Source organism: Rosa rugosa, chromosome 3 (assembly GCF_958449725.1).
Source record: "Rosa rugosa chromosome 3, drRosRugo1.1, whole genome shotgun sequence".
Classification (NCBI taxonomy): Eukaryota; Viridiplantae; Streptophyta; class Magnoliopsida; order Rosales; family Rosaceae; genus Rosa; species Rosa rugosa.
The window spans coordinates 51,220,199-51,246,252 of NC_084822.1; the positions used below are offsets into that span (position 1 = coordinate 51,220,199).

Sequence of the window (26,054 nt, forward strand, 5' to 3'; positions counted from 1 at the left end):
GTGTTGCACAAGGCCAATGGTGTTTCTGTGGAGATGTTCTTCCCCTAACGGGGACTCCAGTGCCATGGTCCCCTGCTGTGGTTGGTGTTGGTAGGAATGCTGGTGGCAGTATGTGCGGCGGTAGAAGTGGCAGGTACGGTGTCGGTGGTAGCTTTTGCGGCGATGCTGATCCTGTATGGGGCGGCTCAGATGCTAGGGCGTCAAGGCTGAGTGTTTGGGCCCCAAACAGAAAGTTGGGCCTACTGTGGGCTCATTTGGGTCCTGGTGTTTTATTTTTTATTTTTCTGGTAACCGTGGGCTTCCTCATTCTTTATGAGGAGGCTTTACCTTTTGTTTTATCTACTTGAGTAGAAAAGATCGCAAAGTAAAGAGAGACCCCGTTGAGCCCGATTTGTCGAGGCGTTATTTTTATTCCTCGGGGCTCTACTTTTCTTTGTTTGGCTTAATCCTAGAAGGTGGGTGTACTAGGAGATTACTAGTTTGGTTTGCTCTTTTAGTTAGGGTTGGCTTTGTAGTAGTTTCTACGGAACGGTTCTTTCTGTCGCCCCCATAGGGGGAGATCGTTTTTGTACTGCTCGCTGAGCTGAATAATGGATGACCTCTTCTATTCAAAAAAAAAAAAACTATGATGTAATGCTTAACTCTACTTACATAGTGACAATTGATCATCGTGGTTAATTTCCCTCCGTGCCTTCTTTTTGTCCATGCTTATGCTTTTGTTTTGTTTATTGCTTTGATTGATACTTTTGTATACTTGTACATAGCTAATTAGCTATGACACGTCACTCACTTATCACATGTTCAAAAAAAGCTTATTATGGATTGAGAACTGGAGAGAGAGACAGAAGAAGCAAGCAAGCAATCTCTCCTCTCCAATAGGAAGAAGAAAAACAGAGCAAGCCAAACTTACAACAAGTCTCGCCCACCCCACCCAACCCATGGCAGTGGCAGACTTCTTCGCCGGAGAGATTATCACGGAGCTCCTGAAGAACCTGATAGCCATATCCAAAAAATCATGGCAGTTCAAAGACAGCGCCAACGGTCTCAAAGACTCCATAGAACAGCTCCTCCCCATAATCCAAGAAATCAAGTACTCCGGCGTCGAGTTGCCGGCCATCCGCCAGTTTCAGCTCGACCGTCTCTCGGAGACTCTCCGGCAGGGACATGAGCTGGCCCACAAGGTCCTCCTCTCCTCTCGCTACAACATTTACAAGAACCTCCAATATGCCCGCAAGATGGAGAGGATCGAAAAGACCGTCGCCAAGTTCATCCAGGGCCCATTGCAGGCCCATATCTTGGCCGACGTCCACCACATAAGGTTCCAGACCACCGAGCGCTTCGACCGCCTGGAAGGCTCCAGCTACCGCCTGGAGCAGAGGCTCGGCGCTATAAAGATTGGAGCTTGCAGTGGCGGCGGAGGTGTGTCGTGGGTGGAAGAGGCTGTGAGGCGCGTGGAGGAGGAGGGTCGGATGCAATGGGAGAGCAGCAGTGAGTTGGTTTTGGGCTTGGGTTTCGGGTTGAAGAAAGTCAAGGAAATGGTTCTTGGCAGAGATGACTTGTTCGTTGGGATTAGTGGGATTGGCGGCTCGGGAAAAACCACTCTTGTTAAGGAGTTGATTAAGGATGATCATGTTCGATGTAAGTAAAATCCGATTTCGTAGTTTGTAACTCTTCGGTTTTTGAACAATCAAGCACTGATTATGTTGTGTTTGTTTGCAGCTTACTTTGGTGAGAGAATCCTGTTCCTGACGGTGTCACAATCTCCGGATATAGAGGATTTGAAGGCCAAGATCTTGGGGTTCATTATGGGGGGTCAAGTTTCGAGTCCCAGTTCTGTGCTTCCTCAAATGAACTTTCAGTTTGAATGGAGAAACCCAACCCTGGTGGTTTTGGATGATGTTTGGTCACTTTCAACGCTTCAGCCACTGCTCTTCAACATTCCTGGCTGTAAAACCCTTGTGGTTTCACGTTTCAAATTCCAAACAGTAACAAAAGCCACCTATGACGTGGAGTTGCTGGGTGAAGATGAAGCAGTCTCTCTGTTTTGCCACTCTGCTTTTGGCCAAACGTTCATTCCTCCTGGTGCTGATAAGAAATTGGTCAAGCAGGTACCTTTTCCCATCAAAATAGGTTCTTTATATTTTTGCTTATAGAAAGTCTAGTGTAATATAATGTAGCTGATGGGTTATCTTTTCTTCAACTTTTTATTAGATTGTTGATGAGTGTAAGAGGCTTCCTTTGGCTCTCAAAGTGATTGGGTCTTCTTTACGAGACCAGCCTGAAATGATTTGGGCAAATGCAAGCAAAAGGTTGTCACGAGGGGAAAGCATCGGCGAGTCGCATGAGAACAACCTACTTGATCGGATGGCAATCAGTGTGAAATGCTTAAGCCCCAGAGTCAGGGAATGTTTCCTGGATTTGGGTGCCTTTCCAGAAGACAAGAAGATCCCACTGGATGTTCTTATCAACATTTGGGTTGAAACCCATGATCACATTGATGAAGAACAAGCCTTTGCTATTCTTCACGAGCTTTCGGACAAGAATCTTGTCACCCTAGTAAAAGATGCAAGGTATGCCCCAAATACAAGAATCTTGCTTCTGCTGCTTTTAAGATTTAGATCAAACTAATTCAAGTCTTTTACTTAATTGATAGTGTAAGTTGTGTTTAATCTCTTTGTTTATACTAATCTGGCAGAGATGGAGACATATATAGCAGTTGCTATGACATCTCAGTTACACAACATGATGTCTTGCGAGACCTTGCTCTTCATTTGAGTAATAATGGCTCTGTAAATCAACGCAGCCGATTACTGATGCCAAGAAGAGAGATAGAACTTCCAAGAGAATGGGACAGGCATTCTGATGAACCATTTCAAGCTCGAATTGTGTCAATTCATACAGGTACTACAATGCTTTCATCTTGTTATAATGAGGTCAGATTATTCATTATGTCTGCACATTGTGCTTAATTACTTAACCAAACACTCAACACTGTATACATATCTAGGTGAAATGACAGAGATGGATTGGTTCGAGATGGAATTCCCCAAGGCTGAAGTGCTCATCTTGAATTTCGCCTCCAACGAGTACTTGTTACCTCCTTTTATTCGTAACATGCCAAAGTTGAAGGCATTGATCCTGATAAATTACAGTGCATCCATTGCAATTCTCCATGGTTTTTCTGTCTTGTCAAATTTGGGCAACTTGAGAAGCCTATGGCTTGAAAAAGTCTCGGTGCCTCCCTTAGACCCTGCTACCTTCCCTTCCAAAAAATTACGCAAGATTTCATTAATCTTGTGTAAGATTAATAAGAGCCTCGATCAATCAGCATTTCCTCGGCTCTTAGAACTCACAATTGATCATTGTGATGATTTGTTCGAGCTACCTTCAAGCATTTGTGGGATGCATTTGCTTAAAAATCTAAGCATAACCAACTGTCACCATCTATGGCAACTGCCAGCGGATTTGAGTAAGCTGAAATCTCTACAAATCCTAAGGCTATATGCATGCCCACATCTGCAAAAACTTCCTCCTGACATTTGTGAGCTCTGTTGCTTGAAGTATCTAAACATTTCCCAATGCTGTAGTTTGAGGGGCCTTCCCTTAAACATTGGTAAGTTGGCAAGTTTGGAAAAGATTGACATGAGGGAATGCTCACAAATCAGGAACCTTCCAAATTCTACAGCAGCTTTACCATCTCTTGGTCGTGTAGTATGTGATGAAGAGATTTCTTGGTTCTGGAAGAAGGCATTGCCAGACCTTCATGTTCAGGTTGCAGAGAAAAGTTTCGATCTTGACTGGCTTGATGAGTGAACAAAATTGTGAATTCTTTTGTCACTACAGGTTGATGTAAATAATTGGTCTGTATTAAAAGAAACAATCTTTTGCATATCTTATTTCTGTGATTCTGATATCTATCTTTCAAGACTAGTATCATCAGTTTTTGTATTGATTCACCATGAAATTATTCCCCAGGAGGCCTAAGATTCTGTCCGTCATACATTTAGAGGCGACTTAGTCTCTGATTAACCTAGGCATGAAGCCAAAAGTTAGGACAAGAAATTTGGAATATGCATTTGATTTATTATCCAACGAGATTATTAATAATAATTCATGCATTAGGAAAATGATAAATTAGTCAAAGTCGTGTTGGTAATTTATAATAAAATTAACTAATGATTTCATGAAGTTCAGCGACAGTAAACAAACAACTGCACTTTACCATAAGTTGGCCAATGCGTGTTGAGTAGAAGAGAGAAAACGTGTGGGTTCCATCATCAGATATCAGATGTCGACTGCTTAATCTTTAGTCAATTCCAGCCTTGGTGGTTTTCAGTGACTCATTCTCCAAAGTCGCCCAGAACCTGGAGCATTCACATTCTTGGTCTACAGGTGCATGATTGAGAGTGATTCATGCATTATACGTACTTGGACAGCTCAGTGAGATCAAACATTTTCCCTCTTTCATATTCTGTTCTTTTAGTTCCATACAGAAATTCTTAGGCCCAGGATGTGATATGAAGCATGACTCTGATTGGCAGTGACAGGGTTCCACCATCAATACTGTTTTACTCAAGTTCAGATTAAGACGTTTCTTTTTTTTTTCCATCACTTGCTTTTTCAATCAGTATTTCGGTAAAGTACAGATCGGTTTTCCATTTCTTCAGATCATCTTTCGAGTTCTACCACCAAGCAATTCTCAATAGGCAGGTGGTTTCGATGTAATAATCTATGAAATAGTTCTATACTTAATTTAACGTACAAGAAGCTTAAGCCTTCATCATGCATACAAAAACAAAAAATCTGCTGATAAGTATATACATATAAGCAGGCTATGAGTGTTTGATATTCACTATTCAGAGAAATCTACTGGGGAGATACTCGCGTATTCTAAGAGGAAGGCTATAAAATTCTTCATTTCTAACATCTCCATTCCTGTGCTGGAAGGGCTTCCACCATCCAAGCCCTCTGTCATTGACTGAAGACTTGGCGTCGAGCGTGTTGTCAAGCAGCGTCCCGACGATGATTGCCACTGTCGGGCTCGAAGAGAAGATAGTGTTCAACCAATCGTCAAACTGCAACCAATAAAACGAAATGTGATTCATTCAGATTAAGGAAACCATCATTAAGAAGGGAGGGAGAGAGTTTCAGTCTTTTGTCTATGTGACTTACCCATATACCATCTGTTCTAACTGGTCCGACACCATCTGCAGTTGTGGTCGTGATAAAATATTGAGGTATTGATATCCCAAGAAACAGGGAAAGCCCCACAACGTACATGTTTCTTAAGGAATTATTATTCACAAACTGCATGAAACTGATCCCAACAGCAGCTGCAGATATACAAGAAACAAAGGTTAATTTTTTTCATAAAAAATGAATGACCAAAACAATTTAGAAATGGTATTAGAATAGCTTACCAACAATCCCAAATAAAACACAGTATATAGCGGCGAAGATTGGTAAGGGAATAGATGCAAAGAAAGCACCAAACTTCCCTGAAAGACAAATTAACACGATCAAACACAATAGGATACAACCCAGGATTACTTTTAATGAAATCCAAAATGGAAAAACGTAACAAACCAAATATAGAGAAGAAGAACATGAAAGCAGTTGATATCTGCACTACTCTCCTGCTCCCTATGTGTGTCAATCCAAGCAGGCCCACATTTTCTCTGTTACATCATTTTGAGGAATATCAACACATTGTCAAGTAAATGAAAGGGCACATTTTCCGAAACAACCAAGAATAACAAAAATGTATGCATTTTAGTGTAGGTTTAGCAAACAAGGACAGTGACATGTGGATTTAAAGTGATGTATTCAGAAAATACCAAATGTTAATAACATTGAAGACCTGTGGATGCAAAAATTTTACATGGACATGTATTAGCACCTGATATATGATTGTGCTATCAAGTATGCATGATGCAGCAGAAAACCTGGAGACAACTCGACACAAGTTTATTTTCCCACCAATGAAAGGCTCCTATATTCCATACAGACTTCATAGACATTTACCAAATGTATGCTGGATTGTCTCTAAAATTGCTTGAGAATAAAAAAAATAAAAAAGAACACAAATGGCTTTCCCAACTATTTTGAGGAGGAGAAAAAAATTACTTACACTGATGCAGTGGTACCAACAGCAGCACCAAATATTCCTTCAAGCAGCATGCCAATACCCTGCATTTGGACATGCAGAACTACATGTTATCCAATCAGTTAGCAATATGAGGCAGTTGTCTGAGCTCTTCTAAAGCATCAACAGACATATATGGTAAGGTGTAAGAAGGAGCTGCATGACAATTGCAACTAGACCTGTAGGCCAATGCTGCTGCTCAAGACGTGTGCTGGAGGGGGGGTAGCACCTGAAAGCCGTGCTGCTGCAAACAATGTTCCAGTTGTCTGCCACAGAATATATTATTTTACTTCATCAGAATCTAAATTGCAAAATACAATACTCAAAGTGAGTATGAAAGGTGAAGCAAGTCAAAACTTAAAAGTCCATAACAGAACAGAACACTCTATTTTCAGCATTTATAGCTTTGAAGTTTAAATTGTCAAGATAGAGACTGACCTCTGCAGTTGTGACAATTGCTGCTCCCATCATCCCAAAGACATGGCTTGCTCTGAATATGGGTGCACCCCACTGAAATGGATATGAGATTCTAATCCTTCATTTGAAAAAGAAATATCATTTTGTCACGAATACTCTACTAAAGAAAATTTATCAATTTTATTATGAAAGCAGAGATCCCCAACATCCGTACATACCAAGGAGCAGAGGTTATAAGGTAAGAGTGATCTGTACGGCAACTTTGTTTAGTCTGCTCTCCAACATTGTTATAAGTACCAGCCTCGGTGAGGATAGCAGCAAATGACCAGACAATCCCAACGCAGAGAAGCAAACCATACCTCTCAAGTATGGCATGTGCTCTATGAATAATGCGCCTCAGATACTGTCGAAACAATAGTCTTGTTATATTTGCAAACAATATTCTAAGAACAAAGAGTGGCACATTGGATAAAATTACTCACCTGTTGGGTAATGACCAGCAGTATCAGCATAGGCAGGCCAAGCTCCACACAATTAGCAAGCTGCATAGAACATAATAGTCTGAGAATGGTTTTGATAAGTCTAGGAATGCCATGAAAGCAATGGAGTGTTTGAGCAGAGACATTACAAGTGGAAAGCCCCTCGCGAAAAGACCAAGACCAACCACACAAACCACTGGCACGATAACAATGGGACTAAAGCGCCTGGTAGATGAGAACACAAAAAGTTTAGTTAGAGAATTAGGATACAAAGAGTTGAAGACCTAATGGAACACATCAGGTCTGAACTCAAACCATCAGTCTTAAAAGATTATGATTATACTTTGTACAGCTTCCCCATGCTCTACTATAGCCAATGAAGATGTTGATGAAGGAAGATACAATAAGGGATCCTTGAATCGTTCTCATTGTGACCTCAAATCTCTGCAATCATTCAGGTAGTTTGCGTAGTTTCAAAATGAAATTGTTATATGGAAATTTAAGAAGTAAACCAATGTAATGGAACATACCTCATGTTCACTTTTAAAAGTCCTATTAGAGTAATCATTAATGATCGACGACACTGGCAGCATATAAGCGAATGAGGGATTCATCACCGTTGGAAGCCTTGATCCAAAAAACGTTTGAAGCAAGGTGTTTATTGCTGACATGAAAAGCAACGTCTGAATAACGCGGGCTTTATCACCCTGTTCAAAGGATAAATAAAGTGAGAACATTAACATCAAAGCCAAGTGTGTGATCCCTATTTTTAGGCTAGTATATTATAAGATTTATCAGATATATAATATATAGCGGACATAACTTACATGATCCCCACCCATCCGAGGCACAAGTGTACTGGCAATCAAAACTATAGATCCAAGCATGACAATATAGTGCTGAAAAGCCAGTAAGAATGTCTCCGCTGTAAAATTGAATCAATTATAAGCAATCTGTTGCAGTACCGTTAAAAAAAACAACTTGTTTATACTTCCTAAATGATCTCAAGTCACATCATATTCAGCTAAGCTGGAAAACCAAATTAGTAATGAACTACTACTGATGCATATGCTCATTATTTTTATTAACAATAAAAAGGGCAAGTTTTTTCAAGGATTTGAACATAAAATTAGACAATCAGAATGAAAAATAGTAGAGGCGAGCTGCAAAATTGGGAAGAAAAGACCCCACAAGAAATATTCTAAACAAAAAGATTCTCTAAAACCCTCACTCCACCTCATAAATTAAGGCATGCAGCTAATAAACTAAAAAGAGATACCAAAAGCATCCACTTTAGAACTCTTAACACAAAAAAAAGCTGCAGAATATTCGACAAAAGCCAGAATTTAGAGAAGAGAGAGAGAGAGAGAGACTAACGCCAAGAGGGATTGGAGTGGATGCAATACTGAAGCTGGTGGAGTTGCTCTGTTGGAGTCCATGACGGGCCCCTCGCCGCTCCAAGCGGTAGACGAGCAGGCGGTGGAGCCGTCGGAGGTGGCGGAGTGTGGTTGTGGTTGTGTCCTGTTTCCACCATCTTCTTGTTTTAACTAGTGATTTTTTCTCAAGCTTCTTGTTCTTGTTGTTCAAGTACCAGTACTACTCCCTCGTAAATGACCGACTTAAAAGGACAAGAGATGACCGACTTGTTGGAAAATGAAATGAAATGAAATGGAAAGTCTCTGTTTTTGCTTAGAAAAGTGGAGGTCTTTATTGGTATGTTTCTGAGCTAAGAAGGAAAGCGGGTAGAGAAAGTTAGATCATTTATATCTGTTTATGGGCAGAAATTAAGCTCCTTCTGAATTTCTGATCAGTATCAGTACATAGAATCCAGATAGAAACAATCAGATGGAAGAAGAAGAAGAAGAAGAGAGAGAACTCATCTCATGGGGCGGTGTTGGATTACGTTATGATTGTCGTCTACCGAGGAGCATAGCCATTAATACTTTATGGGCAAATGCACCTTCGAGGAACTTCCACTTACTCACCAAGTTTTCACTTCCCAGAACTGACATTCATATATCTGATAATAACGCTTATGCCATTCTCATCTTCCATTAGCTGGGTCCTGGGGATTGTTCCATGAACAAAAGCAAATAATCTATCCTCCATTATTCGTTTTCCTGTTTCACCGCCCTCCCTATCTGATGCTGTGGTACCATCATTATGGATGGTTTTTACGTCATTATCTGTTTCTGTACTGTAAACTATTAACATCAGGTTGTTACTTATAAAAATGGGATCCGTCTTAATGTGACTCGGAAAGTCATTTATAAAAATTAAACTCTGTTGTTGCTGTTACTTATTCCACTGAATCTTTGGTGAATAATAATCTTTATCATGATCACAAAAGTTAGAGAAAACATCATCATAAAACAGAGGACCTTGATCGTTAGGGGTGGTGAAGCGTCTTATCATGTCCAACCTTATCCTAATCACTGTTAGAATGGATCGAACTGGCAACATTCATTCAAATCTTGGGCTTCCCAAGATTTGGTTTCGCTTGGCATGATCGTAATATTACAACAAAGAATGCCTAAATCCGACATTGCTGCTTTGCATAGGTTTTTTTTTTTTTTTTTTGAGAAAACTGCTTTGCGTAGGTTGAGGAGATAAATAACTAACGTTAATGGTGATTTAAAATTTCTCGCCAGCCACGTGAAATCACGCGGGCGTCTGAACGAGGTCAGCCGCTGCTCATCTTTACTGAGATAAGTCTATAATATAATAACGTCGAATACTAAAACTCTATAAAAAAAACTAGCATTTCTTCACACAACTTATTATTATTATTTTTTTTTTTTCTTCAGAAACAAAAAAAAAAGTTTGTTATTGCAGAAAAAATATAATGGGGAGAAAAAATTGGGTTGTGGATACTTTTTTTGTTTATTTTTTTAATAAAAATATACTGTAAATGTCTTTATTATCCTTCTGATTTAATTAATTCTCAAAGTTTATTAATCTTCTAAAGTCTTTTCTGTCAAAAGTTTAGATTTTGGCTAACAAACCCTCTTCTTTTAATAATAGTATAGTTTTTTTTTTTTTTTTTTGAAATGAAAGACGACAAACTATATTAAATGAAACTAAAGAGTACATAGGGCGATGCAAAAGTATCGAAAGAAAACGATAAAGCATATCTAAAATGAAGAAAGAACAATAAAGGATAACAAGATGCACAGACGCATCTAGAATGAAAGGTAACCAAGATGTGACTTGATGCCGAACGACATCGCTGCACTGCATATGTCACGAGAGCAGTGAAAATGTAATAGTAACCGTAACCGTAACCGTAACCGGTGATAAGATCACCTAGGAGAGGTGATTCACTCACCAGGAGTTTGAAAGTAACCGAGGGTGTCAGAAACTCGAAAATTAGCAAACAAACTCCTAAGAACCGGAACCAATACCATATCAAAATGAGCAACTGTCTCGGATTCAAGATCCGAATTTGGGTGCGACCCGGGTCCCAAATTTGGATCCAAATCCGGCCTGAGTTCAGAGTGAAACCTGCCAAAGCATACATTACTAAAACCCAGACCCAAGTGGATATCCTTTGGGCACCCAAGCTTTTGGGCCCTCTAGCTCCGGCCCGTCTGGTAGTGATGTGGACACCCGAACTACTGGGCACCCATGCGCCATCCCACCGCACAGCCTAGCCGAATCGCCGCACCACCGAGCGTCGCCCCGCCTGGGGGAGAACGAGCCTGGAAGAGCCTACCAAGCTATCTAGAGAAGAGAAACCCCAGATCGAATCGATCTGCCGATCCATAAACGGAATTCCTCCCCGCCGGAGAAAGCCCAAACTCGTGTCTGCCGATACTCGTCGGAGAATGCCCAGGCGTCTTGCCATCCATCGTCGGGGCAATGCTGCGTCATGCCTACTCTGCTGATCCGGGCTGCACAACACTCGCACACCCAACCGCAACGAGGTTGGAACCGATCTAGCACTATCCTCATCGCCAACCTTGAGTCGCGCCCGCCGTGGCCTCGACCACCCACCACAGTGATCCGTCGCCATGGAGGATGGATAGTCTGTCGCCCCCTGTACCGAGCGAATCAGCAAGCCGCAACGCTCTATCATGGAAAGCAACGAGAAAGAAGGGACAACAATGTCCCCACTCCATGAATCCATCACCAAAGAAGATGAGGGAAAATATCCCCTTTGAACAAGGAGGAAAGTACCCACTCCATGAATCCATCACCAAAGAAGATGAGGGAAAATATCCCCTTTGAACAAGGAGGAAAGTACTGCAACCCTTCACCCAGAGGTGGCTGCTGCACAACCCTAGCAGAGATCTGCTAGTCATTTTTTTATGTACTAATTAAGTTTAGTTGATGACATAGCTTGTTTTTTTTTTTTTGGTCTGAGATGACACAAATTGTTTGGTACATTGAAGAGAGTTGAATATCCTTTTTAAGGTTAGAAATGAGAATGATGCATGAGAGGGATCTCAATCATATCATTCTATAGAGACTAGAGACAAAGCATGTGAGGCAGAGGCTCTATAACATGAGTCAGAAAATTTAAACAATCCCTCTCAATAGTATAGCTAATATCAAGCTTAAAAAAATAGCTTTACTTAAGAGTGACAGAAGCGAAGCACATCACCGCCGTGAACTCCGGGTTCTATCGGAACTCCGTTGGGGGAGCTATCTGCTAAAACAAGCACATTCACATTCTTAGCATTACGATCCAGAATTGGCGATTTAGACATTAAACAAAGCCCACAATCTCGGATCACAAACATGTGCCTGCAAATGAAAATAGTTGTACGTTTTCATAGTCAACATGGTACACAAGTAGTATATATAACTAGAAACTGATAGTGTAATCTCTCATTCAACTTCGGATCAAGATTTATGCAAGCACTGGGGATCACAGATTCTACAATACATAAAAGCCATGGCAGAACGAACAACGTTCGGCACATGGGGAGCAAGACTGGAAGAACAGGTAGCGAAATACAGCACAGCAACAACATACATTTTATAATACTACAGAGTCTGGTGGTGTTGATCTACATACATATTTTCTCCGGTTCAGTACAAGACTGGGATATAATTATTATCAGTCTGCAAGGGGATTGAGCACATGCCCGATGAACAGCACGGTTCCAGTCATTTCTTCTTTGATGAGGAAGAGGAATGGGTGGTCAGCCACAAAGTCTATGGTTTTAGGCATACCCCTCAGTTTTATAACACCAGCAGAGGCAGCTGCTGCTTCTGTACCTTCTTCATTCACTTCAATGAAGGATTTGTGGAATATGCTGGATACGTATAGGTTCTGACCCACAGGAGAGTCCACCATCTCTGTCAAACCTCCTTCACCACTGAAAGGCAAGACCAGTCCTAAACCCTTCAGTAAATTGGAAGCTTCAAAACCGAAAGATATCTTGAACTTTGGGAGTTTAAAGTCACTCACTGCAACTTGTTCATAGGGAAGATGTCGCTCTAAGAACCCTGATCCAGAACCAACTTTCTCAATCAATGCAGGCAGCCCATCTTTGGCATCTGGAAGAAAGATGTGCATGGAGAAGCGCCGCTTGTCTTCCCCTTGTTTGTATGGAAGCCCCAAGACTTTGAAATCGTTATAGGCGCTTAAAAACTGCTTCTTCTTGCTGGTCATAAACGGTGCCTGAACTTTGCTCCCATCAAGAAGGTGGAAGTCTGACTCTTTCGTGAATGATGCCTCAAACTTTTCGTTCCAAGCTCCCTTGAAGTATAATGCATTTGCAAAGATGAGCCGGGTTGAGCTGTCAATTGACCCAACAGGAAGAACCTCTTTAATAAGGCCACTAGTCTCCTTCTCAGCCCACAAATTCACTCCAGCAGCCACTTCAGCAGCCTGGATCAACAAATTAGACAACAATGCTATCAGCATACTTACGATTAAAAGTAGCACCGACAAGCAAGCAAATCATTAATTTACCTCAATCACATAACTATTAGTAATCAGCCATCAACAAAATCTACCAGTAATCAAGAATTCCTAACATGCTGGGAATTGTATCAATCTATTATGTTTTAGACACAAAAAGACGTGACATTTGTTCGTTATTTTGTGCAGTAATCAGTACTGTGCTCATTGTCAACGCACCAATAAGGAAAAAACAAGATTTTTTTAGATACTATATCCATTTTTTTTTTTCAAAACTGGTCGATTCTTTTTTTTTTTTTCGTCTTAGGTTTCGCCTTTCCAATGAAACCCTAGGAATGTTTCATTATGGTCTGGATTGCACTTTTCTCCTCGAGTCATTGTAATCTCATATTTCCTCCTATTCGACATGATAATTTTTTATTGACAAAGAGGCGGTTTAGGAATTTCACTGAACAACACAGTATTAGAAGACAATGATGTAAAAGTAAAACATGCCATGATATAGCATTTCTGCTGCGATGCCATGTTTGTCTTAATCAATTATGAGCTCAAGAGGCATGTGCGAAAATTCTAATGACGATTTTAATGCAGTACACAAACACAAAATAAAGTAATGGTATTGCAATGAAGACATAGAGAGCAATCAAGTATTAGTCTAAATAATGCAGGATTGAAGCAACTAGACCAAATCAAAAGGGTAACTAAAGGAGCTTACTTTGGTCTGGAAATCGACTTGGTTCAGAGCGGCCTTGTAAGCAGTGTTCACCACCTCCTTGAACGAAGGCTTGAGAGGCAGAGGCTTGTCCACCCAAATGCCATTGGCAAACGACAACCGCGGACCGCCGGTGGGTGACCCGTCGGCGAAGATCACAGCGACGAGCTCGGAGGCCAAGGAGTTGAGGTCGCCGGCAACGGTGGACTTGAGGAAAGAGAGAAGCTGCTCCTGTGTGGGACCCTTGGAGCCAGCGGCGATCAGGCTCAGCACCACGTGGATGGACAGCGGCGAGTAGACCACGTTCTTGTCCTTGCCTTCGGTCTGAAGCAGCTTCTTCGTGATCCCCAAACCGACGTCGGTCTGGTTCGCGATCGATGCTCTAAGATCCATTTTATCGGAGAGTCTCAGATTCGTTCCGAATTTGGAAGACTTGAACCTGCTTGGTCTGGTCCGAAGTGAAACACTTGTCTTGTTTCCTATCTTATTCGAGACACGAGGACTGAGGATTGATTGAGGATTGGGTAGGCGGTGGTCGGTGTCGGTCGTGGGTACTCGGATCTAAGTTCTCAAACCGACGCGTAGAATAAAGCAAGAGGCACTGCAAGTGTTCCCTTTCGACGAACCGCTAGCTCCTCTTTTGGGCTAAAAGGTGCGTAGTCACTAAGCTTAATAGTGGGCCTTGTTCATTTCTTTGTTAGGATTCTTCTTGGCTTCCTTTCAAGGTCGGTAAAAGTACCCTTCCTAAGCATGGAATCTTGGGCTAAAGCCCAATATTGTTTTTTGTTTTTGCCAAAGCACTATTTTCTTTTTGAGTTAACCTATTTTGAAGACCATTTGATTCGTTAATTCTACGTCTAATCGAGGAGAAACTCAACTCTTCCGTAAGGCTGCTGTGCAATGCTATTGCGCCGACTGATTATTGATGTGCTGAGTTTTTTCTATTTGCTTTCATAAGAAATAGATTTTATTCTTTTTAAAAGTGACGTGAAGTTTCTAATTAGTGAGTCGGACGTGTCACGTACGTGACATGACTGTCTCGTTTTAATTTATTTTATTTTTTTTCATACTCATATACAGAGAATGAAACATATGAATGCAGGTGAAGATGTCACCAGCTAACACACACCCTTTGTACAATAATGGTTAAATAGCTAATCAAGAAGTATCTTAGACTTGATTAGTCTTACCAGCTACATCTTTGTCCGATCTGTTTTCGAAAAATGTATAAAGTGAAGCCTCATTTTTTTGTATATATTAAGCGTAGGTTAGACCCAAAACCCTGCAGTGACGTACTGCCAATTAACTCACATTCTTGTCTTCATTTCCATGCCATACTGTAAACTGTTGGGCAGTTGGATTTTTGCTATATATCAATATAGAGAAGAATATATACATGAATACATGTCTGTGTGTTGAGAATATATATACATCCCACATGGAAAAAATGAGACCTTGCCTATGAGTTTATAAGGGTTTGGGTCACTCCATCTATTGCCAATTGGTTTTGGATGTGAATCTCATATTACTTTATCATGGTATCAAAGTGGGTTACCCACGTGTGCATGCCTCACGGCCACACGGGCTCCACGTCACCCAAAGTTGTCCACGTGTATGGCTTGAAAATTCGCCACACGTGCGGGGGCGTGTTGAGAATATATATACATCCCACATGGGAAAAATGAGACATTGCCTATGAGTTTATAAGGGTTTGGGTCACTCCATCCATTGCCAATTGGTTTTGGATGTGAACCCCAGATCTGCAGGTCGACTAGCTCTAATACTAAGAAGACATGCACCGGCAATTAGAGGCCGGAAAAGGCAGTGGTACGAGCATAATGAGCTAGCTAAACGCCTAAACCTTGCAGAAGACATATTACATGTAGCTTTCTTGTTCGTTTTGGATTGGGATCAACAAATTAAGAATTAACGATCTACAATATATATGCATGATTGATGATTTCATGCAAGTTATAATTCCAACATTGTAAACGTTATGGGTTCGATTTTCACTAGCATGGGGTAGATTAAGGATTTAAAAATAATAATAATAATAATAAATAAATAATAAAAAAAACAATGCAAGTTGCAAATGAACAAGTGAAGAAAGAACCAGGAAGAAGACGCCAAAAGTACTACTATTCCACTTTAAGGAGAGAAAAACTAGTTAATTAAACAGCAACCGTTTTAATACATATAGCAAATTTAACTTTGATATGTCCCCTTCAACAAACCTGCTTAATTGATTGACTCCTACAAGCTTTTGTCTTCATCGATCCGTGATGAACTGATCGAATCTTTTGACTAGCAAGATCGTTCTCATGCATCCCAACTATTTTTCAGCTCGCGTGCTTAATCCGGTCTTTTTCTTTTTTCAGAAGTTTAGTAAAATTAACCATTCAGTTGGCCATTGCTTTTATTGTTTAAGAGAAGCTTTACGTGCTCACTTCAACTTATTTGACACTTTGCTATAGTTGCAAACTACGTACCCAGTATGCCTTTCGCATTAACTTCTAGCTTAATAACTGGACTTCTGAGCAAATTAATTAGGCTTGCAATTTATCTGCTCTGATCGATGACTGTATTGTACAAGCAAGACTTAGCTAGAAAAGTTTATGCTTAATTATCATGAATTTTGATCATCTCTGTTATTTGTCGATAACTACCAAATACCAATTTTCATTCAAAAGTTTGAATAATAAAAGAAAACCATTGAGTTGTGATGCAATGCATCCCATCAAATATACTCAAGGTCGTGAATAAAACCTACGCTTTCAACATGTAGAGCGGCCTGCTAGCTAATTTGCTCTTTAATTATTCAACTTATTAGTCTTTAGCCAATAAACAATTCTTAAGAGGTCCTATGAGAATGGAATTCAAGATTAATTGGTACACTGGTTAATTTGTACGTAGTTGGTATTAATTCATGGAATTAATGAACTTTGAGTCCTCAACCGATCACATTGTTTTCCCCCTTACTCTTCACTTGACCTGATTTCAAAGCCTATGATGTATATTAATTATTGGGAACACAAAGCAGTTTCTCATGGCCATGAAGACTAGAGAAGGGGCAAGAACATTTGAACTACAAACCAGAACTCATGCATATTGGACGTAATGAGAAGCTAATATATGGGCATTCATTAAGACACTGTACAATTCTTCAGAATCCCTCCGATCAACCGCAATTGTAATTGTGTGTCTGAAAGTTTCCAGCTCGATCTGATAGAGTGATGTACAGTATTATTGCTCATAAGAATATACCAGAAGTGCCCGGCCACATTAGATTAGCTATTGCATAGAACTTAAATAATATTATCAAGAAAGCGAGAGGTGTTATAAGAAACAAAATGAAGCCAAGTAATTAAGTCTTTAATAAAATGTCAAGATACTACATGCATGATTCTCTCTTTGTTGGTATAACTGTGTACTTGTCTCTATGTAGAGCTAGTCAATGGGGTTCAATACGAAACGTACTATATATAAACTTAGCTAGCTAGGAAGCTCCAGATAGAGCAAAAGGTTCCCCTTCCTTCTGCAGTTCAGTTATCCGTTCACAGAAGAAAGTAGTTCCTCTCCTCTTAGCAGTTAGCACTCAACAAAATGGTAAACCCTCCTAGTTAGTTCAACAAATTAAGCAATTAATTTTCTTAGAGCCACCATACCATTAGTATCATGTGTTCAGTTTTCGATCAGTTTAAGCTATTCCATGTGTTGAATTGCTTAGTTTGTTACTTAATAACCACCTGATTATATGAAATTATGATCAAACAGGGTATCTTCCAAACCGAACCTAAGAAGCAAGCAAGCCGGGGAGGAAACCGTGCTGTACTATTTGTTTTTGGTGAGACTAGTACTAAATATTACTTGCTTGGTTCAATGATATTGATTATGGTTTATGAATCAATTCGATATTGATTTCATGCAGCAACTGAGGGACTCGAAAACATGGCGTTCATTGCGAATGCTATGAGCCTCGTAACTTACTTCTATGGATTCATGAACTTAAGCATAACGAAGTCTGCCACCACTCTCACCAACTTCATGGGGACTGCATTCCTACTAACCCTTGTCGGTGGATACATCTCCGATACCTACTGGTCACGATTCAAAACTTGTCTCATCTTCGCACTCATTGAATTGGTGGTACGTCGTCCTAGTTTTGCTGACATGATCATGATCACAGAGAAAATTATTGTATGCGTTCGTTATCTATCTATATATATACATTAATACATGCATGTTCTAATTACATAACTTGATTTGCAGGGATATGTCCTTTTAACTGTGCAAGCACACTATGCCCAACTGAGACCAACTCCGTGCAAATTAGATGTTGCAGAACCTCACTGCGAGGCAGCAGACAGAGGCCAACTTGCTCTCCTCTACACTGGACTCTATCTAATTGCATTCGGCACCAGCGGGGTTAAATCTGCTTTACCGGCCTTGGGGGCTGATCAGTTCGATGACAAGGACCCTAAGCACGCAGGCCAATTGTCAAGCTTCTTCAACTGGTTCTTTTTAAGCCTCACCATTGGTGCTATATTTGGCGTCACTTTCGTGGTCTGGATTAGTGCCAACCATGGCTGGGACTTGGCCTTTGGGGTCAGCACATTGGCAGTCCTTTTTGCAGTGGTCTCTCTATGTATGGGCAAATCACTCTACCGCAACAATAAAATTAATCCAAAGGGAAGCCCCCTCCTAAGTATACTACAGGTACTAGTTCATTTATGTTTAATTTGACAAATAAAGAAAAGCCAAGTGGGAAATTTGTGGGTAAGCATGTCACATTATTTTGTTATTTCATAGACAATTAAACAATTTATCGAACATCTAGTTACAGTCAAATTAGAGTCAAAGTTGTATGCTTGTTATGTTGTTATAGTTACGACCTTGTCCAATTGAGCTCATCATCACTCAATTAAGTATCAGACTGGTGGAAGGTTACATATTTGATCCACAAAATTCATAACATGTTCAAAAAAAAAAAAAAAACTTCTTGATCCAGGTTCTTGTGGCCTCAATCCGAAACCGAAAACTTCCAATTCCAGAGAAAGCAGAGGACTTGCATGAGATCCATGACAAAGAAGCAGGGGAAGGCCATGAATATCTTCAGAGAACAGAGCAATTCAAGTATACTACTCTGAGAGATATAAAAAATTACTACTAATTCTAAATCTAATTAAGCTAACTAATTAACCATATTCATCCTTACTTGCCAGATTCTTGGACCGGGCAGCGGTCAATTATTGGCCTACTATAGAGGGTTCATCAAAATCTACAAACCCAGGAGGAGCCTGGAGCCTCTGCACAGTCACACAAGTTGAAGAAGTAAAGCTCCTAATCCGAATGCTCCCAATCATACTCAGCACTATCTTCATGAACACATGCTTGGCACAACTCCAAACTTTCTCCATCCAACAAAGCCTGACCTTGGACAGACATTTCATTGGCTTCGAAATCCCCGGCCCATCAATGCCAGCCATCCCTCTGCTCTGCATGTTTTTCCTCATCCCAATCTACGACCGAGTCTTCGTCCCACTCGTCCGAAAACTCACCGGAATTCCCACCGGCATTCGCCACCTACAGCGTATTGCAGTTGGGCTCGTGCTCTCCGTGATTTCAATGGCCATTTCCGGAATGGTAGAGACTCGCCGCAAATCAGTGGCCGTGAAACACAACATGGTCGACTCCAGTGAGCCTCTGCCAATGAGTGTGTTTTGGCTTGGTTTCCAATTTGCCATATTTGGGGCCGCAGACATGTTCACAGTAGTTGGTCTTTTGGAGTTCTTCTATGCTGAGAGCGCGGCAGGGATGAAGTCGCTGGGCACAGCCATCTCTTGGTGTTCGATTGCGTTTGGGTATTTCTTGAGCTCGGTGGTGGTGGAGACGGTGAACAAAGTGAGCGGAGGGTGGTTGGCAAGTAATAATCTCAATAGAGACAAGTTGAACTACTTCTATTGGTTGCTGTCAGGGATGAGTGTGATGAACTTTGGGGCATATTTGCTCTGTGCATATTGGTACAAGTACAAAAAGGTTGATGTAGTGGTGCTGGAGAAGCAAGGCGATTCCGATGGCGGTGTTGAAATGATCAAAGCCTAATCCTTTTTTCTCTTTCTTTTACTATACCTAATCCCTTCGTTTAGGGGGTTTATTGTTGTATTGTAATTCAGATCCTATTAAGATAAGTAGATTGTGTTGAAATCCCTCAGCACAGCCATAACATGCTGTTCTATATCATTAGGTTTCTTTCTAAGCACGGTGATGGTGAAGGTCCTGAATAAAGTGACTGGTGGCTAGTTGGCTCATGACAATCTATCTGAACAGAGATAAGTTGGATTACTTCTACTAGTTGTCAGCGTTCAGTGTGGAAAATTTTGCAGTTTTTTTAGTCAGTGCACATTGTTATAGATACAAAGAGGTAGAAGAGCCGGTCAAAACGGGTAATAATGCTGCTTATGAGGGAGGGAAGGTTGAGAAGTATAATGGTAAAAGCTAGGTATTTAGGCATGAATATGTGGTGATTGTCTAGCGATATATAACCCTGATATTATATTCACGATTAAACAAAATAAGATGAAACCAATATCTAGTCACCAGATTCTATAAACTTTTGTTTCTCATTTACTTACAAGACCAATACAGAGTGTTATTGACATGCACCATTTCATCCATCATCAAGAAAAGAAAAAGGGAGACGGCAGAAACATCGCCTTGACACCTTAATCTGTAAAACAACCTCAAACAACGAATACTATGTTACAACAAATTTACTCTACCATTTCACATCCAACGTTAGCGCTTCAGGAGCGACAAGGATAGATTGGGATTTGGTAAAGGAAATATTCGAAGGATTATCCCATTCAACTGAATCTGCTATAATGAATGGCCTTATCTTTTTAACCAAGATAGGCCTCAGCCTCAACCTCTCTAATTCAACTCTCGCCAAAACTTCAAACCAAACCCTTTCCACTGCTGGTCTGGTCCTCCATCCCGCAATGTCCTGCTGGAGTATCCCCTTCCTCCTAAAATCCCTTTCCAGCTGAAGCTTGAACCGAACAATAGTTGAGGCTTTGATTTTTGCTTCAAGAAATCCGGACAATCCTTTTTGTCGAATCCTATCACCAAGAAAGCCTTTCCAAATTCTTTCCAGCATAGATATTTTCAAACTTAAAGAATCAATGGGGCAAGACTGCTTCTGCTTCTTGTATGTAGGATGACTGCTGAAGCATTTCTGTGGCAACAACTCAATTATATCCTTGGACATAAATTTAGTTTCAATGTGAGCAGCAGGATTTCTAGTCCTGTATGCAACCAACGATGCAGGCCCTACAACGCGAATGGGAACTAATGGCGCGCAATATGAATGCCAAAATGGCCAAAACTCACTTTTCTCCTTGTCAATAGTATCACTTCCGTTCATCGCCACACCAAGATCAGATGCATGAAACACAGAAACTTCTGTTGCTCTCGTTACCTCAACAGTAATGCCTTCACCAACAAGCACCCTTTTCAACCCTCTACTATACGTAGTGTTCATCTACGCATAAACAAGCAAACAAATACCCAACACATTTGAGCTTTAATGTGATCAAAGAAAATGAGCTACTATATATGTTAATATGAAATGCAATCAAAACAATCACAAGTGAGCTTAAGTGGCAATCTCTCCCAATTAAAATCGGACACAATGCATTTAGAGGGACTGAAATTAATTAGACTGGCGTACCGGCAATGAAAGGGAGAGGTCATGGTCTGAACCGACTCGTAACTCAAACGGCCCCTCCACTTTGAAGGTGTCAACTGCAGCCATGGAACTGAGCTCCTTGACAAGAGAGGCAAAATGGGTTCTTGGTTTGCGGAACTTTCTCCAAGAAGCGACGTCGTCGGAGAACAAGACGACGACGTGGGACTTGCCGAATCCGATCCGGAATTCGTAGCGCTGGGCACTCCCGAAGCGTACTTTGCCGGAATCCAATCTGGAAACCCTAACGCTCTGCAAATCCCACCTCTGCTTCACCGAGATTTGCTTCAAGACGTCCTTGATTTCATGAAAACATGCAGCGCAAACAAAGTAGTGATTAGAAATTAGAGAAAGGACGAATAAGAAGAGAGAGAGGTTGAAATGAATGAGGTACCTGCAAGATGTGGGAGGAATTAAAAGCTAGAATGAATTGGAGGGGAAATTGGAGGAGGTAAAGGAAGAGGAGGACGGAGATGGGGACACCGCCACTGCTTCTGCTCATTGTTTTCTAAATTCTAATTGCTTGTGAGTAAAGGAGGATCGATCTCTCTCATCCCACTCTGTCTTCAGTTAACCCACAACCACCATTATAGAATATTGGAAACGAGCTTGTTGATCGGACGGTTGAGTTCCTTTTTCTTTATTTTATGCACTGACGTCGTTTTTTATCTTCTATTATTTGTGACCACTTTTTTTCCTTTTTCTGTTTTTTTTTTTTAAATTCTCGCCGAAGCATAGGGTGGAGTGAGGGTTCCCCCGCTCCTGAGCGGGTTCATACCAGAAGGGAAGTTTTCTAGAACTAACACAAGATTAGTTGATACAGTTTACTTTGGATTCACCTACAATACGTTGCTGGATTCTCTTTTAATTTGCTTAAACTAGTAAAAAGATGAAAATTGTATTGCTTACAATCCTAATCCACATAGTTTGATAAATATGCAGAAGAGTCTAATGTGGTACTTCTATTTCTTTTACCCAGACGGGTCTAGTGAGGCCAGTGTTTGATCATCTAATCTTTCTGCGTCTCATGAAAGTCATCTTATTACCTTCAAAAAAAAAACACCACCCTACCTTCCTGTTTCTTCTCACCACTTGGTAGTCCGATAAATTTAAACAAATACGATCTACTTAAAAATAAGGACCATAATCGATAATGAAAAGAAATAAAATTATTCTTATTTGAATAGTTTACAAGAAGCTTGGAAGGAAGCCTAGAGGCAACGCTAAGATGAGAAGCCAAACTAAATCATGGGGCCATCAGCAAAACTTCAAAGAACATCTGCGTCTGTTTTACAATCCATCAACCATCTCATGATTCTCTCTTCATTTCAATCCCTCTCCCACCATCAACAGACCACGAGACCTTCCATCGATTCTGCACCACAGTTGCTTTCCCCTTGGCCCGCCCCACTTCAGATATTTGGCCCCTCAAAGCTGCTGCTAATGTATGGCAGCATCTGAACCTCCCATAAGACAGGAACAAAAACAATTGATTGAATGATAATAGATGAACAATTAGCTTCATCTTTTTTGTTCTCACTCATTTGCTAAGACAGAAGTTTCATTGTCATACAGAGTGAAGGGTGAAGACCCATCTTTGGTAGAGTCAAAGACATGCAGCCACATGAAGTAAACAGAATGGCTCGCATGTTCAAATTGCTCAGCAGTGAGCCAAATGAGTGGTAAAAATAGTCAATATTTTGACTTAACAAAAGATTTAAGATATCTCAGATCCTCTCCTCTGCAGTCAGAGGCCGAATTGTCAAGAAATTGCCACAGATTTTTCTACCTGTGGTTCATGCATAATGTCGGACACTTTGGAGGGAGGCCAGTAGCGAAACACGGATCTTCCAAGAATGTTTTTTACAGGAAGGGGACCCCTGAACACAAATTAACAACATCAGCATGTCAGAGTTAATACACAGTTGGAATGGTGGGGATAATCGAAAATAATACTGAGAGTTGAAATTACCAGTTATGAGAGTCGAAACTGTTGTTGCGGTTGTCCCCCATCACAAAGACATAGCCTTCTGGAATGAGCTGCAAAATCAAGCAAAACAGGCAACACAGACCTCGTAAGTAATTGAACCTGTTATTATATACAAACCAACTGAATAAAAAGAGAAGCAAGAACAGGATCTTACAATTGGTTCCATTTCATAGGCAAGAGGCTCCAATATGTAATTTTCATTTTGAATTTCACCGTTCACCAACAATTTCCCATCATGTACCTATTGCACAGAACCACACGAACATTAGAAAATGTAATATAAAATCTACTTCTTGAGTTCTTTCACATGAATCCAGTTAATGCATGCAATAACCAAGAATATACCTCAACATAATCTCCAGCCTTGGCCACAATTCTTTTTATGAATACATCGCCCGAGCTAAAGCCTATCTCCTACATATTGCACATAATACCCAAGGAGAAAGTGTCAAACACCACGTATCACAAAGTTCTTAAAAACAACAAACAGCAATTCACTATTAATATATAAAATGTTATACACCTTACCTGCAAGATTGGAGGTGCCTTGAAAATTACTATATCTGAAACCTCAGGCTTTCTAAACAGATATGAAACCTGATCACCAAAACAGAAGCAGAGATTTCTCAGATAACATACAAATCATATAGCCTGGTTGAGCATATAAAATTGAATTTCAAACAGTAAGCAATATCTCCACTAACAATACGCTCTGTGAATCAACTACCAATAATTTATGAACATTAAGTTCACACCAATACACATGAATTAAAAACCATTCCACAAATTCGAGATTAATGATGAGAACATTACTGACCTTCTCAGCTAGAACACGATCACCCACATCGAGAGTAGGGTACATAGAGGTGGAAGGAATGGACCTGGGCTCGGCCAAGGATGAGCGGAACAGAACGCTGACAGTCACAGCAGTGAAGACTGCCTTTGCGTCTTCGGAGCAAGAACTCAAGAGGCGCGATAACCAACCGCTCCTCTGCAATCCATTCTTACTCAACTCCGAGGCAGAGGCCACCACCTCATCATCATCCAAACGCAGTTTTCTGTCCATCTCGCTCACCAATTTCGCCGGAACAGATTCGTTGCAGGGAAGCCACTTGGAGGCCTGCAAGAACGGCATGATCGAACCGGGTTTGACCGGCGAGATTCCGAGGCCAAGAGACGGGGAAGCCGGAGAAGGACCGGTGACGGAGGCCGTTGACTTCAAAACGGAGATCAAGGTGGACATAATCGGGGTCTTGGAGCTTTGGCAGAGGAATTCTTCGGCAAGGGCGCCGTAGAGGGAGGTCGGAGCCTTGGACCTGGCGGCGAATTTGGACCGGTAACTGGGGACGGTGCCGGAGGGGTCGAGATCGGCCTTCTGGTTGGTGCTGAACAGCAGAGACCTAACCCAGCATTCGTGGACGCCGCGGCAATTACTGGCGCGAATACTGGCGGAGGAGGCTAGGTTTTGGGCTACGTAGCCGGAAAACCCTAGGGTGACGCGGATCGCCATAAGAGCAAATTGGAATAGGAAGGTGAAGATTTGGTACAGTGCGGTCTCGGAGACGAAGAAAGACGACCTATAAAAGGCTAACAGCAGCCAGGATATGCCATTTTGGTAGCAAAAGACGTTGAACTGGAGATGGTAGAGTTGAATCGAAGGTTGTGATTCAAATTGGGGGAGCAATTGGAAGAGATGAAGAAGATTAGGGGATTTGAAATTTGAGGGTTTTGGATGAGAGGTAGGATTAAGGGAGAGCTCTGAGCTTTTGGCTCAGAGGGGGAGAGAGGGGTGACCAGTCACAGCTGGTAGGAGTTTGAGATGGCCAAGAATTCTAAAGGTCGGGCTTCGCTTGGGAAAAGTATAGGTTTTATAGAATGGCGGCTTATTTTTTCTGGTTCCACACTGGGCTTGCTTCGTTTGTTATTTACCATTCTGCCTGCGTGGATAAATAAATCAGGATTTGACCAATATTTTCTTTTTCCTTTTTATCTGTCATGGGCGCTAATTTCCTCTTCTTTGGAGTTTGGACCCAGCAATTTTCTTTTTCCTTTTTTCAAAAGAGGGTTTTATTATTATTATTAAACGTTAATTTAAGGGATTTAAGAGTATGAGATAGTACATTAGTACCCCAATTAATTGTAGTTAGCAAATTCGTTCTCCTATTGCTCCTGGATAAGTAACAGGTCCTGATTTTTTATATCCCAAATGAGTAATTATTATATGGTTCTGTATTAAATGTGACATTGTCATGTTATAGTTTTCGAATTCGTTGTAGGTCATTGTATGAGTATCCTAGCAAAGTCAGACTAATCTCCCATCACAGGTGCACAAATCTGAAGGCTTCTCAAATATGCTAACCACAAATTTATTGATAATTTTCCTTAGAAAACTTGAATCACTATAATTTATTGATAATTTTCCTTAGAAAACTTGAATCACTATTATTTTATTTTAATTTTTCAGAATTTTGATTTACTTTTCTGTTAGGTTAAACATCAGGACATCAAACTATTCTACTTATAAGTGATTAAAAATCGACAGATGATAATTGATTGTTGCTCTCAAGATAATTTGTTCATTGAACTTGATAGGGGGATGGTGTGAAAATGTGTGAAAAGCTGAGGGTAGTTGTGGCTATTGGTCTCCATCCATTTTTAGTTGACTTTGACTACAACTTTGGCTCTAATCTTT

At 40.8% G+C, this 26,054-nt stretch overlaps 5 protein-coding genes across 5 annotated transcripts; 2 read left to right on the forward strand and 3 right to left on the reverse strand.

Annotated features, from left to right (window-relative positions):
• The first annotated feature begins 840 nt into the window (after positions 1-840).
• Positions 841-3,925, forward strand: LOC133739533 (probable disease resistance protein At4g33300). Its single transcript, XM_062167319.1, has 5 exons — positions 841-1,638; positions 1,720-2,108; positions 2,212-2,570; positions 2,696-2,901; positions 3,008-3,925. Exons 1-5 carry the CDS (start codon positions 939-941, stop codon positions 3,811-3,813), a joined length of 2,460 nt encoding a protein of 819 aa, XP_062023303.1. The 5' UTR covers positions 841-938; the 3' UTR covers positions 3,814-3,925.
• Positions 3,926-4,668: 743 nt separating this feature from the next.
• LOC133739534 (nucleobase-ascorbate transporter 3) lies at positions 4,669-9,069 on the reverse strand. Its single transcript, XM_062167320.1, has 14 exons — positions 8,419-9,069; positions 7,869-7,966; positions 7,572-7,748; positions 7,385-7,485; positions 7,191-7,266; positions 7,045-7,104; positions 6,781-6,965; positions 6,584-6,680; positions 6,325-6,411; positions 6,131-6,189; positions 5,587-5,678; positions 5,421-5,498; positions 5,173-5,333; positions 4,669-5,075 (listed from the first exon to the last, which is right to left on the reverse strand). The coding sequence occupies exons 1-14, from the start codon at positions 8,573-8,575 to the stop codon at positions 4,857-4,859; spliced, it is 1,647 nt and encodes a 548-aa protein (XP_062023304.1). The 5' UTR covers positions 8,576-9,069; the 3' UTR covers positions 4,669-4,856.
• Positions 9,070-11,846: 2,777 nt separating this feature from the next.
• On the reverse strand, positions 11,847-14,257 carry LOC133736943 (serpin-ZX). The gene is made up of 2 exons (XM_062164558.1): positions 13,632-14,257; positions 11,847-12,883 (listed from the first exon to the last, which is right to left on the reverse strand). Exons 1-2 carry the CDS (start codon positions 14,019-14,021, stop codon positions 12,107-12,109), a joined length of 1,167 nt encoding a protein of 388 aa, XP_062020542.1. The 5' UTR covers positions 14,022-14,257; the 3' UTR covers positions 11,847-12,106.
• Positions 14,258-17,096: 2,839 nt separating this feature from the next.
• LOC133741338 (protein NRT1/ PTR FAMILY 4.5-like) lies at positions 17,097-19,851 on the forward strand. Its single transcript, XM_062169262.1, has 6 exons — positions 17,097-17,234; positions 17,403-17,472; positions 17,557-17,774; positions 17,898-18,344; positions 18,637-18,761; positions 18,851-19,851. The coding sequence occupies exons 1-6, from the start codon at positions 17,232-17,234 to the stop codon at positions 19,728-19,730; spliced, it is 1,743 nt and encodes a 580-aa protein (XP_062025246.1). The 5' UTR covers positions 17,097-17,231; the 3' UTR covers positions 19,731-19,851.
• A 378-nt stretch (positions 19,852-20,229) lies between these two features.
• Positions 20,230-25,211, reverse strand: LOC133737914 (uncharacterized). The gene is made up of 8 exons (XM_062165379.1): positions 24,180-25,211; positions 23,891-23,959; positions 23,708-23,776; positions 23,517-23,603; positions 23,345-23,412; positions 23,136-23,252; positions 21,358-21,766; positions 20,230-21,168 (listed from the first exon to the last, which is right to left on the reverse strand). Exons 1-8 carry the CDS (start codon positions 24,870-24,872, stop codon positions 20,404-20,406), a joined length of 2,277 nt encoding a protein of 758 aa, XP_062021363.1. The 5' UTR covers positions 24,873-25,211; the 3' UTR covers positions 20,230-20,403.
• Between the last annotated feature and the right edge of the window lie 843 nt (positions 25,212-26,054).

Bases quoted from the DNA above. Each gene is read 5' to 3' on its own strand.
- LOC133736943 (XM_062164558.1), bottom strand. From the start codon at position 14,021: ATGGATCTTAGAGCATCGATCGCGAACCAGACCGACGTCGGTTTGGGG. The intron at 12,884-13,631 runs GTAAGCTCCTTT...TTGTTGATCCAG, and splicing joins AAGTCGATTTCCAGACCAAA to GCTGCTGAAGTGGCTGCTGG.
- LOC133737914 (XM_062165379.1), bottom strand. From the start codon at position 24,872: ATGGCGATCCGCGTCACCCTAGGGTTTTCCGGCTACGTAGCCCAAAAC. The intron at 23,777-23,890 runs GTAAGGTGTATA...TGCAATATGTAG, and splicing joins AGGCACCTCCAATCTTGCAG to GAGATAGGCTTTAGCTCGGG. The intron at 21,169-21,357 runs GTACGCCAGTCT...GTTTATGCGTAG, and splicing joins ACCTCTCCCTTTCATTGCCG to ATGAACACTACGTATAGTAG.
- LOC133741338 (XM_062169262.1), top strand. The intron at 18,345-18,636 runs GTACTAGTTCAT...TTCTTGATCCAG, and splicing joins CCCTCCTAAGTATACTACAG to GTTCTTGTGGCCTCAATCCG. The intron at 18,762-18,850 runs GTATACTACTCT...CTTACTTGCCAG, and splicing joins CAGAGAACAGAGCAATTCAA to ATTCTTGGACCGGGCAGCGG.
- LOC133739533 (XM_062167319.1), top strand. From the start codon at position 939: ATGGCAGTGGCAGACTTCTTCGCCGGAGAGATTATCACGGAGCTCCTG. The intron at 1,639-1,719 runs GTAAGTAAAATC...GTTTGTTTGCAG, and splicing joins TAAGGATGATCATGTTCGAT to CTTACTTTGGTGAGAGAATC. The intron at 2,902-3,007 runs GTACTACAATGC...ATACATATCTAG, and splicing joins AATTGTGTCAATTCATACAG to GTGAAATGACAGAGATGGAT.
- LOC133739534 (XM_062167320.1), bottom strand. From the start codon at position 8,575: ATGGTGGAAACAGGACACAACCACAACCACACTCCGCCACCTCCGACG. The intron at 7,967-8,418 runs GTTAGTCTCTCT...TCAATTTTACAG, and splicing joins CCACTCCAATCCCTCTTGGC to CGGAGACATTCTTACTGGCT. The intron at 6,681-6,780 runs GTATGTACGGAT...TTTCAAATGAAG, and splicing joins CTTATAACCTCTGCTCCTTG to GATTAGAATCTCATATCCAT.